The 13,555-nt window shown below is 47.4% G+C and overlaps 1 protein-coding gene across 1 annotated transcript in view; it reads right to left on the bottom strand.

Moving 5' to 3' along the window:
• The window catches only part of ACOX2 (acyl-CoA oxidase 2, branched chain), a 38,118-nt gene that overhangs the window by 8,098 nt on the left and 16,465 nt on the right, over positions 1–13,555 (bottom strand). Inside the window, exons 10-13 of the mRNA XM_005868419.2 lie at positions 11,298–11,488; positions 9,639–9,818; positions 7,995–8,100; positions 3,261–3,478 (exon numbers count right to left, since the gene is read on the bottom strand). Of these exons, the coding sequence (XP_005868481.1) occupies positions 3,261–3,478; positions 7,995–8,100; positions 9,639–9,818; positions 11,298–11,488 (695 nt within the window). The remainder of the gene's footprint in view (positions 1–3,260; positions 3,479–7,994; positions 8,101–9,638; positions 9,819–11,297; positions 11,489–13,555) is intronic.

Here is a 13,555-nt window from a genome sequence, read left to right on the forward strand (position 1 = left end):
TATTTTTTTAAAAAATATATTTTTATTGATTTTTTTACAGAGAGGAAGGGAGAGGAACAGAGTTAGAAACATCGATGAGAGAGAAACATCGACCAGCTGCCTCCTGCACACCTCCTACTGGGGATGTGCCCGCAACCAAGGTACATGCCCTTGACCGGAATCGAACCTGGGACCTTTCAGTCCGCAGGCCGATGCTCTATCCTCTGAGCCAAACCGGTTTGGCTTAAGTTGCCTCATTCTTGCTTGCTTTGGTCTCTTTCATGTCAGGGGCTTTCCTCAGGTGTCTGGTCATAGCTAAGAGTGGGGCATTAATTAGCTGATTAGAAGTCTAGTTGTGCTTGTCAGTGTGGGTGAATTGGGGAACCCTGGGCTGGTCAGATTCCCTAGAGGAGGATCATGTTACCATCTTCCTGCAGGGAACTAGCCTGGCTGCCCACTCTGGGAACCTTGGGAAAAGAGGGCTGGGGAGGGGCTCATCAGCACTCTTGCCTATAAACGTTTACTGAAGCCCCTGTGTTCTGTAGGGCAGCCTCATCCCCAGCTGTTTACCTTCTGCCAGGGTGGGGCCAAACAAAGCCTTAAAACTGCTCGTGGAGGAGGGGAACTGGGGACTCAGCTCTTTCTGAAATAGACTTTCAACCCATCCTATCAGTCAACTTTACTCCCACTGCCAGAGGCACATGGTCCTCCAGTTCTTGGGGTTCTTGGGTGTAACTTGGTTGCTTTTCCCACTTGTAGGGAATGATTCACCTTTCTCAGGTCTGCTAAGTCAGTGTTTGTTCATCTACTTCCAATTCTCATGTTTCTCCTCTAAGTATTCTTTTTCTTTGTGGGTTTATGCCTTTTTAAAAATTTAACCCATTTGCTGATGTTTTAGTGAGGCTTCAGGAGGGAACAAAGTAAATGCATATGTTCATCTGCCGTCTTTACCTGGAAGTCCCCCAACTGAGATTTCACGATCACGCGAATAAAAACTATTTGGGTCAGTTAACTACCATTACACAGAGAGCTGGTTTTTAGTGTCGCTTAGAACCATGTGCCAGCCTTCATTTGTCATCTCAGAAATCTGAGGGTGATACTGGATAGTCAAGGCTGGGAATTGTGACATGGAACTGTTAAAAGCATGGAATCTCTTACATACCTAATTATCCTGCACTAGTAGGAAGATGACTTAGGAACCATAATGTGAGTAAATCAATTTGTGGGCTTGATGCCTGCATTAGTTGTCTGTTTGCATCCGGGCTGTTTTGTCTTGCATTGTACATTTCTAGAGTCAAGTCAAGCACTTAGAAATGCTGTTGCCGATAAAAATCATACTTAGGAGGTGTTAAGGTGATCTTTTGTGTTTCATCATCACTATAAGGGCTAGAACATTATTGTCGTCACGTGCTTTTAAAATGCCAAGCTTTTTTAAAATTAGAGATACTTGGGCTTACTGCAGTACTCAATTATGCTATTAATGGTTTCTATCACTGGATTCCCACTTATATTAGGAAAAGTTTAATACTTGAGTAATAATTTTATCAAATATATTTTTGATGGTTTAATTGGACATTTACTGACCACCAACTTATCTGTGAGGTGCTTATGTGGAGTTATAAATGGTATGCAACATATTGCATATTATTATAAATAAAATAATTTGGTCTAGTTTTTTCTTTTAACCTCCATTATGAATATATTTTTTTAAATTTCAAAAATATATTTTTTAAAATTCTCTTAGTCTTGTTGATAATGTGAAATCTTGGAGGTTCTAGGGGTAAAAGTCACACACCCGTGTGTATAACCCCTCCACCTCCAGTACCACAGGCATCATATGTTCTCAAAAAAAGTTGTGTTCTCAAGTTAACCCATTTTTCATGTTATGAACAATGGTGACTAATTTGTATTGTTTTAAAATATATATATATTTTTATTGATTCCAGAGAGGAAGGGAGAGGGGGAGAGAGAAATATCAATGATGAGAGAGAATCATTGATTGGATGCCTCCTGCACACCCCACACTGGAGATCGAACCTGCAATCCGGGCATGTGCCCGGACCAGGAATTGAACCATGACCTCCTGGTTCATAGGTTTACACTCAACTACTGAGCTATGCTGGTCGGGCCATTGATTTGTTGTTTCACTTATTTATGCATTCATTGGTTGTTCCTTGTATGTACCCTGACCAGGGATCAAACCAACAACTTTGGTGTACCAGGACTACCCAGCCTGGGCTGTTTTGATACGGTTTATATCATTGCATCAGTAGTATGTCATAACCCTAAACTGCACTGCATTAATGTTGCATTTAAAAACTATTTGTGTTATTATTATTTGTGTTATTGTTTTGCAAATGAGTATATGAATTACTAGGTTTTAAAAAAAATTTCCTCTTGAAGCTAAGGAAGGATTAAAATAAGTTAGAGTTTGCTTAAGCACATTGAACAAAGACAAGGATATAGGATTTGAAATAAACAAGAGCCCAACCTTAACATACAGCTTAACACATTGCGGGCGGATCCCGAGCATTCTCATGTTTTCATATTACAGAGTTTTACATAAATGTTAAAGGCATGCCTTACAATTAAATACCCATTGCATTTTGAAGTTATTTATTACATGTTCTTGCAAGCTAATATCTTTTTAAAATATACTTTGTAAAACGTTTTTTGTATTCGTTCAATAGAAACTTATCTGGCCACTGGGTAAAGCTAGCAATAAAACTACTGGTGCGCAATGTGTTAAGAGCTCATGCTCTGGGGTCAGGCCCCAGACTGTACCTGGCTCCTCCTCTGGCTAATGATGTGACTTTGGACAAAGTACTTAACTCTACTAAGCCTGGGTTTCCTCCCCAGTAAAGTGGGGAGAGTAACAGTATCCACTTCAGAAGGCTGTAAGGCTTCCATGAAGTGATGTATGTAAAAGCTTTTGGCCTAGTGCCTGGCACGCGTAAGTGCTCCTTAAGTATTAGCTGTGCTTAGGACTCATTAATACATATTATTCATATGTAATAGGCTTCATTTTACTCATATTACTTAGATTCTATTCCTATTTCCTTGACAGTGGTGAAGAGTTCTTAGGCATTTTTATTTCTGTTTTTCCCAGTTTTTAATTACTCCATAATGCTTTCTGTTGGTGTGATAATGCTCGGGTGTAAACCTCTCCAGGGCTGTGGCCGCTTTTGTCAGACCCCGTTCAACAAGGTTTTGGAGCTGAAAGTTTTGGAGTTTGACGTGACCAAAGGGCGAAGGGTTATTTTCTGAGGACTCCCACTCACCGGATGAGGAAGAGCAGGTCCAGGTAGGCTGATCTCACCATGTCTACTTGGGCCCCAGACAGGAAGCCATCATGGAGAAAGTCGCCTGCGGTAGACAGGATGCCATGCAAAGCAAAGAGATCACAGAGGCGCTGCAGTGCCTGCTGAATGGCTGGTTCGTGGTTGAGTTTCTGCAGAGCTTCTGCGAAACCCTTCACAGTGATGTAGTAGCAGTGCGCCTACAAGGACACAAAGGTGCGTTAGCCTCTCGCTCTGATTTCTGGCTCCAGGTGCCCTCCTGGGAATGCGCCTGCTGCAGCGTGTTTCCCAGCAGGCTGACAAGCCACTGTCTTTCTCCCAGCTCCCTGTGGGTCTTACCGAGCCCTTTCGATAGTGTGTGGGTGCACCTGTGTGTGTTGGGGGCTGGTGGGCTCTGGAACATGGCCCTTAGTTTTTTCATTTTGCTTGGGGCAATTTTTAAAAAAATATGTATTTTTATTGATTTCAGAGAAGAGATAGATAGAAACATCAGTGATGAGAGAGAACCATGGATTGGCTGCCTCTTGCATACCCCACACTGGGGACCCAGCTTGTAACTTGGGCATGTGCCCTGACTGGGAATCAAACCGTGATCTCCTGGTTCATAGGTCGACACTCAACCACTGGGCCACACTGGCTGGGTTGCTTGGGGCAATTTCAAGTAGGTTTGAAAGTAGAAAGTACAGGAGAATTAGAGGCTGGCCTGGGGACAGTGGAGGACACCACTTGTCTCAATAAATACTGTTTTCTTGTCTGCATGTTCAAGGCAGTAGGAGATGTATGCACGCGCATGCTGTGAATGAGAAAGGAGGGGTTCAGTATGTACATGAAATTCATCCCAGCTAGAGAGGAAACTCCTTGAGGTAAGCAGTGCTATAATTTAGCCCATACGCAGCAGTCTGGCAGTAGTTAAAATAACCAGTTGGTAAGTGACCACTGACCTCAACCAGGCAAGAGCCCCTCTGCCAGCCAGGCTCCTTCTCTGGGACCCCCGTTCTCCACAGCCCAGCAACTAAAGCGTTAGTGCCTGGCCCAGCAGGAGCCTCTCAGGACTCTGCTTTCCCTGAAATCCTTTCGGGCTGCTTGGTGTCCCTGCCCTACTCTCCCCAAGACGAATGCACAACTGGTTTTACCTGGTAGGATGTGAGTTCCATGGGGAAAGAGCAGAAAGGAAAGCATGCCCGGCCGATGTGGCTCAGTTGGTTGAGCGTCAGTCTCATGCCAATGGGTTCGATTCCAGTCAGGGCACATGCCTGGGTTGTGGGTTCGATCCCCCAGAAGGTGGCGTGCAGGAGGCAACCAATCCTATGTTTCTCTCAATGTTTCTATCTCTCTCTCCCTCCCCCTTCCTCTCTGAAGTCAATAAAAACATATTTAAATAAATAAAATAGGTCTCAAATGTTTATTTGCATATGGATTACCTGGCAGTGACTTTTAGCAGCAGGCTTAGAGTGTCTGGAGGGTTCAAAGGTGTTTACCCAAGGGGAAAAGGAATGGGTCATCCTTTCAGGAGGCAGCAATTTAACCCGACTGAGCGCTGGAGTGTAATGCAGTGAGAGGCCCTCAGGTGACGAAGGCTGTGAATGACGGGTTGGGATTTAGTTCTGTGGGCGTCCAGCAGCCACTAAAGTCTTCAACAGGCCAGAGATCTGAGCAGGTTTTTCACTTGGAAAGAATCTGCCTTTCCCAGAGAGGCCTCACAGGGGTGCTAATGGCACCGGTTTACCGCCTGGCCTGTGCTCTCAGCCTTGCTAGGTTTGCAACATTTGGATGTGGAAGAGGAGCGGGTTGCTCTGCCGGGTCCTACAGCCCTCGCTGCTCAAACTGGACCCAGTTTGGTAAAACTGGAGACTTACCCTTTTCACCTCGGCCCCGCTTCCCTGTTCTAACCTGATTGCCATGTCCTGAAGTTCTCAGGCCCGGAGTTGAGGAAGGAGTGATGAAGAGCTGCCTGAGAGCCGCTCCCTGGGGAAGCAGGAGGAGGGCCAGAGAGAGAAGGTGGCCTCCACGCTTCGGGGAAGGCTGAGCACAGTGAACTTCGTTAACTTCGCTGTAGGTTGATTTAAATCTTGCCTCCTGGCTAATGTGGGAGTGGAGTGGAGGTATCTCTACACTAGGTGCCTCTCTAAATGTTCCATGCATTAACTCATCTAATCATAATCATCTTCCAAGGTAGGTACTATTATCAGCTCTATTATGCAAATGAGGAGACTGAGGCATGGAGAGGTATGTTCCTTGCCCAAGGTCACATGGCTGGTAAGTGGTAGCAACGAGATCCAAACCGGGGCATTCACCTCCAGTTAAGAGTCTGTACTCTTTATCTAAAAGGAAATTAATTTGTTTTCCAATTACAGCTGACATACAACATTATATTAGTTTCAGGTGTACAACGTAGTGATCAGACATTTATATACCTTACGAAGTGATCACCCCAGTAAGTCTAGTACCTATCGGACACCACAAATAGTTATTACAATATTACTGACTACACGCCCTATGCTGTACTTCACATCCCATGTAGTCTGTTTTGGTTTTTTTTAATCCTCACCCGAGGATATTTTTCCATTGGTTTTTAGAGAGAGAGTGGGAGAGAGATGGAAAGAGAAATATCGATGTGAAAGAAATTAATTGGTTGCCTCCTGCATGAGCCCTGACCAGGGACCAGACCAGGGAGAAGCCTGCAACCAAGGTACATGCCCTTGACCAGAATTGAACCTGGGACCCTTTGGTCTGCAGGCCGATGCTCTATCCACTGAGCCAAACCAGCTAGGGCTGGTCTTTGCCCTTAACTGCTGCCCTGAGTTGCCAAAGCCACCAGATGCTGAGTGCCAGCATTTGCCCCAGGTTCCTGGGGACGACGTCTCTCCTGGGCAGGGCTGACTGGTAGGATCAGAGCCCATCAGGCCTCAAGGGCTCTGACGAGCCCCCTGGTGATACAGACCGGAGAGTGAGAGCCCAGAGAGGGAAGGACTGCCTGAGGTCACACTCTGCTCCTTCGTGTCCACCCCTCTGCCACTGTTCCCTGTTGCTCTCCCTCTCTCCCTGCACCCTTATGGTTTCCAGATGGCACCCTGTTGGGAGCTTGATGGCCTCCCAAACCACAAAGCCCCGAAAGTGCAGACTTCCCTGTCCATTATGACTTTGGAGACAAGGCAAAACCTCCCAGGAAGCCCTGGGCTGGTTGAGCTCACCCTTGTCACCCCCCTCACTGATGCGCAGTGGCTCCCTGGGGGAAAAGGAAAGGAAAGCATCTTCACTAGCCATTTCCTACCTCTGGAACTAACGCCCCCGAGTTCTCTGTCCACATCCGTGGAACAGAGGTTATGCTACTCTCCCTCCCAGGGTTGTGTGTATGAAACGAGGTAACCCTGGCAAACAGTGTCCGGTCCATTTGAAGGCAGGACAGAGGTTTGGAAAGTGGGCGGCTGTGGTTTTTATGGTAGGCTGGTGAGAGCACAGCCTTGGCTCTCCCTCCTCTGTGTTGACAGGACATTTAGCACATTGAGCAGAACCCAGGGTGGCGGAGTTAATACCGCACCTGCCAGTGATGGAGGTGGCGGTCACCAGGTGGCGCTCGTGTCCAGCCTGCCCGACCTGTGACGCCCCTGCAAACTCCTCTAGAGCTCTCCTGTTTTAAGGCTGCCGTTTTCTGGGCCTCATGGCTGATGATTGAAATGATCCCTTTGATTTTCTAGCTGCCTAAGCTGGAGCTCATTTTATTTTCTTCTATCCCCTTGATATCTCTCATGTAGCCACTCTCTCCATGCCCTATGCCAAGTTCCTGGTCAGGGCCACCCTCAGCCCTCACCCAGACTGCTACTACCTGCTTCTAACTGGCCTCTAGCCTGCAGTCCATCCTCCACCTGCATGATCCTTCTAGAATGAAACTGATCAGTTCACTCCCCCTCCATACAAACTCTGCAGTCTTCCCTTTGCAATAAAAACAACCCCAACTTCTCACAATGGCACAGAAGGTCCCAGGCCCTGCCTGTCTGTCCTCGTCCCCCCTTTTCTCCCTCTCCTCATTTCAGTCTTCCTTTCGCTCCTCCTCGGGGAGAATTTGCATTCCTCCTGATCACCACACCTTTTCTTGCCTCCTCTCGCACCTGCTGTTCCCTCTGCCCGGAAACCTTCCTCTCCAAAGCCACAGCCTCTACCCTCTGCCTGGCTGATTCCAGCTCATCCTTGAAGTCTCGGCCTATATGCTGCCTCTGGGAAACCTTTCGGACGCCACAGGGTGGTAGAGGTGCACCTGCCCCGGATCCTGTCAGCCTGCATCTCCCCATCACAGCACTCCTGGATTGCCGCTGCGATCAGACACTGCTGAGCCCCCAGGACCCAGCCTGATGCCCACTGTTCAGTGGGTGCTCAGATATGTGCTGGCTGCTGGGAATTATGCACAAACACAAAACACAGTGGAAATTCAACCAGACTTCTAAGGCTTGCCTGCGGGACGAATGAGGAGGCTTGACCTGCTTTTCTACCTGGGAGGAAATATTTGAACAACCTGAAGCAAATCCAATAACACCGCCTCATTACGTTTTCCCTAAGAGCTGCCAGCAGGATTGCTCTGGAGTTAAGTCCTCTAATTAAAATACCTGGGACTGAAGTCTTGGAAGTGGAATGAGGGCAGCCGCTGGCAGGGCTGGGGAATAGGGGCAGAGCGCAGGTCTCCCCAGCAGGCAAGCCTTTCTGCTTCCGCGGACCACGGCTCACCTTGGCAGCCTGCAGGTGGATGACGGTGGTCTGGTTCCATGCTTCGTACTCGTCAGCCCCGGATTGCAGCCGAGTCTGCAGGTGATGCGCTGAGTCCTTTATGAGCCTGGAGGCCAAAGACAAGAAGTTCAGCGTGACCGAGTGGGAAAGAGACGGGTGGTGACCACACCCTCAGAAGTAGAAATAATCCCCAGTTATTAACCACGATGTTACAAAGCTGAACGCTCCACATACATGACCTCTTCAACTCTTCTAAGGGCAGGCATCCCCAGTTGGCGGTGGGGAAAACTGAGTTCCAGGAGAGCTTAACTAACTGGTCCAGGGTCGCACAGCTAGCACGAAATGGAGCTGTTCACAACCTCAGAGCTGTAAGCAGACTCCATCCCGTGTTTGCAGGCCATTCTGTTGACAGACTCCCTGTGACCGAGCAAGGAGAATGGCTTTTCTCTAAAGGCTAATGAGGCCTGCAAGTCACCTGGCTGCTCCAAGTTCTGTCTAAGGGACCTTAAAATAAAGGAAAACTAACCCTTGTCCTCCAAACCACTAAAATGGTCATTTGCCATTTGCTTACTAACCTTTATTCTTCTATTTTCTGTTCCCTGCCCATCTCGTGACCCTTAGCATTTGTAGGCAAAGCAAACTGTTTATTAAGCAATATTTTACTTTTTCAGGGAATAAGTAAGCAGATGTCGCATTGAATTCCAAGCAAAAAGCAATATAGACATTTAATTACTTTAATTACCCTGAGTACCCTGATTTTGCCCTCCCCACTCCCCCCAATTGAAATGATAGCTCTGTGAGGCCTGGGCTTCTTATGGGACTGATTTGTTAATAGGTCTTAGTGCCAAGAACAGAGCCTGGCAGATTGTAAGCACGTAATAAACAGATATTTGTGGGATAAATAATGTCCCAAGTTGCTTGTGACCTTGAGATAACTATTACCCAGCCCTGGGACCACAGGTTGGGATACCTCTTTTTATAAACTGAAAATACGCTTCCAGTTGTTGTTGGTGTTCTGGTTAAGGAAGGGTTACGGAGGTTTCCTTTAGGCAGTTAAATCGCTCCATCTTTTCGTGATGTTGCCTGTGCTTGGCCAGAACCTCTCATTGCCAGCCCCTGGTAGGTTTGGACATTTCTGACACACAGTAGGTGGCTGACAGTATCTGTTGAGTGACAGAATTGGTCTTATCCATGTTCCCTGGAGCCTACTAGATCCTGGAAATAAACTAATTCTATCCCTTGATATAGTCATCTTTTTGAAAATTATTTTTAGATTATGGGATATTTTGAATATATGCATTTGCCTTATTGATTGGTATTTACACACTCATACCTTTGTAGTATTTACATATGGGTATGTTATTTGTATTTTAAATCAATAAGAAGCTAAAGATTTTTAAAATTCCCTTGCACTGGCCAGAGAGGTGATGGCCTTCTACCAGCCCGACCAGGATAGGAAGGGATGGTGGTCCATGGCTGAGGGGTGGGACTTCCCCTTCTCCCTGCCCATGGTGGGATGAGCTGAGAGGACTGAGGAGGTTGGGGAAGGGGGTGGCTTTTTGGAATCGTATCCAATCCTAAAGGCCCTACTGTGGGAAGGAGCTGCCCCCAGGAGGGATGGCTGATTTCTCAGCTCTGGCTCACCTGACCGCCACATGGGCCCACGCCCTGGTGTAGAGCTCTGGGTGAAGGAAGTCTGCTGCCCTCCGGGCTGGGCACCTGGCCAGGTCAGGTGCGGTCAGGTATGCAACAGACTGAGGGAGAGACGTCTTCGACGTGGAGCCTGGGGATGCCTGAGCCTGCAGGTAGCTCTTCACCAGAAACCTAGTGGGTGGGGACGGAGGCAGGTGAGAGGGTGGGGAGCACTGTGGGACAGGCCAGCACCCCTCTCTCCCAGAGACACGCACTCTTATGCCCCCTGTGGGAGAACCAGGGCCACCCAGGTTCTTGCCCAGTCCTTCCTGATGGTTACTGCCGACCCCCGACCCCCAGCCCACTAGGAGGCCTTCAGGGAGGTGTGCACCGAGGCTGCAGTTTCACAGTGAAATGGGCTGGAGCTGTGGAGCTGGGCAGACAGATCCTGAACAGAAACCCTTTTGATATCTGAGCAAACAGAATCCTTTCTGATGGTTAGGATCTTGCGGTTCGGGGATTTGTGATAGGTTGTACAGTGACTGTGGAAATTACATTTTTCTTGGCTGAATAAAGAATAGATGTAAGAATGCTAACACGAGTGGGGAAAATTACAGGTGACTCTTAGCCTCTTCCTTGTAATAATCCAGTGCTTACAGCTTTGGGCTCAGACCACCTGGGCTCCCTGCAGCTGCATGAGACTGAGATGATGCTGTAGGTGATGGGACGGGCTGTCTGTCACCTCCCCTGCCTCAGTGTGTCTGAGTCTAGATGGGGATGATGATACTCGCCTCAAAGTGCCCGGCACAGTGTGAGGCACAGAGTTCTAATACATGATGTTGTACTCTTTGTAATTTGGAAAAAAACCTAATAAATGTTATATATTAAAAAATTCCAAGAAATATTATATAGCATATTTGCCAGTAAGCCCTTCCTGCACGGAGAAGTACTTGCCCTGCTTAGTCACCTGGGACTAGATGACCCTGAAAAGGCCTTGTCAGCCAGGAGGCCCGAGACCCCCTAACCAGAGAGGGAGGAGGCCGGCCCAGCCATTCCTTTCTGCCTCTGCACGTGAAGCCTGCCGCGTGCAGGGCCTGCGCTGAGCCTGGGGACGAGCTCCCGGTCACAGACCCAGAGACACTTTCCGACTGTGATTACTGCTCCAAGGAGACAGGACAGTGTGGGAGGGGCCGGGAGGACAGACCGGGAGGATGAGAGGGAGCCAGCTGTACAATAAACTGGGGGCAGAGAGATTTAGGGGAAGGCCTGTGGTGAAGCAGAAATGTGTGGCTGGCAGAGTGAGTGGAGGCAGGAGGCTGTGAGAGCAGGATGGAGGGGGCCAGGGGCCAGGTCAGAGACTTGGAGGCCACAGTGCGGAAGCCACTGAAGCATGTTAAGCGAGGGAAAGATGCCATCTTCTCTGGGCTTTGAGAAGATGCCTCTGGCTGCCTGTGGGGATGGACTGCAGTGGGCGGAAGCGTCAGTGAGGAGACTGATGCTATCGTCCAGGTAATGGGGACAGGGCCCAGCTGGGAGCTGTGGTGAGTCTGGGGGGAGTGGGTGGTTGGAGACGTGTTATGGGAGCTGGACAGTCCCCAAATGGCACTCCCCAAAGTCTGCTGCCTGTGTGGACATCCGATGATGCTCCCACCCCAGCAGCCTCAGCCTTACCTGGCCACCTGCAGGTAGAGCACGGTGTTCTCACCCTCATAGGTGCAGGAGGCGGTTACTCTGCTGACCAGCGATGGCAGGCCGCTCAGCTTTGAGTAGCCGTGTCCGCCACAGGCCCTGCGACACAGCTCGGCCCCCTGGGTGCAGAATTCCGACACCATGGCCTTTAGACCTGAGCTCAGGGCGTGAAGCTGCAAGAACAGGAAAGGGGTCAGGTGGTGTAGGGGAGACCTCCAGTCAACACCTGTGCTTCCCACACACCGAGCACTGCTGCGTGCTGAGGTAGGAACTGTTCCTCAGCTCACAACTCTGAATGAGAAGGCTGAGATTCAGAGAAGTTGTGTGACTCACTCAAGGGCACACGATGAGGCAGTGTTGCAGTAAGGACAGCAAGAACCGAAGAAAGCCCTCCAGGCCAGGGTCTCAGGGCAGGGTGCCTCCTGGAGGGGGCTCCCATCTTCCAGGAGTTAGGGCTCTGCTGGCAAGCAGAGGTCTTGGACAGCTGGCCTGTGAGGAAGGAAGTCCACCAGGAACCATGTCCTGGGTTATGGGATGGGCTGCCAGGCACTGACCTGGCTTGAGTTTTTTGTTCTTAAAAACTCCTAACTAGAAGAAGTGGAGGACTGCATCAGCGAGCTAGAAGACAAGGTAGGAAAAAATACCCAAGCAGAGCAGCAGCTAGAAAAAAAACTTAAAGAACAGGAGGAGAGCCTAAAGGAAATTTGGGACAACATGAAACAAAACAACATCCACATAATAGGGGTTCCAGAAGGAGAGGAAACTGAGCAAGGAATAGAAAACCTGTTTGAAGAAATAATGACAGAAAACTTCCCTGATATTGGGAAGAAAAAATTCACACAAATCCAAGAAGCTCAGAGTCCCAAACAAGATGAACCCCACAGACCGACACCAAGACACATTATAATTAAATTGGCAAACACCAACGACAAAGTAAGAATCTTAAAAGCTGCCAGAGAGAGAGACAGAAAGTTACCTACAAGGGATCTCCCATTAGACTATTGACTGATTTCTCAACAGAAACACATCAGGCCAGAAGGGAATGTAATGAAATATACAAAGTCATGCAAAGCAAGGGCCTGAATCCAAGAATATTGTACCCAGCAAGGCTATCAGTCAAAGTTGAGGTTGAAATCAGGAGCTTCAGAGACAAAAAGGGACTAAGGGAGTTTATTACCACCAAACCAGCAATGCAAGAAATGCTAAAGGGTCTGCTGTAATAAGAAGAAATAGGAAGGGAAGAAGGAACACAGCATGAAAAATAAAAATGGCGACAAACAAGTACCTATCAATAATAACTTTAAATGTAAATGGAGATTAAATGCCAATCAAAAGATATAGGGTAGCTGAGTGGATAAGAAAACATGACCCATATATCTGCTGTCTACAGGAGACCCACCTCAGAACAAAGGACTCACATAGACTGGTGGTGAAGGGATGGAAAAAGGCTTTTCAGGTGAAAAGAAAAAAAAAAAAAGCTGAGGTAGCAATACTTATATCTGACAAATTAGACCTTAAAGTGAAGGCCATAACAAGAGATAAGGAAGGCCACTTCATAATACTAAAGGGAGCAATTCATCAAGAAGATATAACTCTGGTAAACATATATGCACCCAATACAGGAGCACCCAAATACATAAAAAAACTTCTGGAGGATATCAAGGGAGAGATTGACAGCAGTACATTCATAGAAGGGACTTTAATACTCCACTAACACCACTGGACAAATCTCTAAACAAAAAATCAGCAAAGAAACATCAATCCTAAAGGACTCAGTAGATCAGATGGAATTGACATCTTCAGACATTTCACCCCAAAGCCACAGAATATACATTCTTCTCAAGTGCACATGGGTTATTTTCCAAGATAGACCACTTATTGGGACACAGGCAAAGTCTCTTCAAATTCAAGAAGATAGAAATCATATCAAGCATCTTCTCAGATCACAATGGCATAAAATTAGAAATCAACTACACTAAAAGCAATAAAAAAAATCAAACACCTGGAGGCTAAATAGCATGCTATTAAAAAATGATTGGGCTACCAAAGAGATCAAAGAAGAAATAAAAAGCATCATAGCAACAAATGACAATGAAAACACAACAATCCAAAATCTGTAGGACACAGTGAAAGCAGTCTTGAGAGGGAAGTTCATAGCTCTACAGGCCTACCTCAAAAAACAACAAAAAATGGTAATAAAGTATCTAACCCAACAACTCAAAGAGTTAGAAAGAGAGCAA

The sequence above is a fragment of the Myotis brandtii genome, unplaced genomic scaffold (genome assembly GCF_000412655.1).
Source record: "Myotis brandtii unplaced genomic scaffold, ASM41265v1 scaffold268, whole genome shotgun sequence".
Lineage (NCBI taxonomy): Eukaryota > Metazoa > Chordata > Mammalia > Chiroptera > Vespertilionidae > Myotis > Myotis brandtii.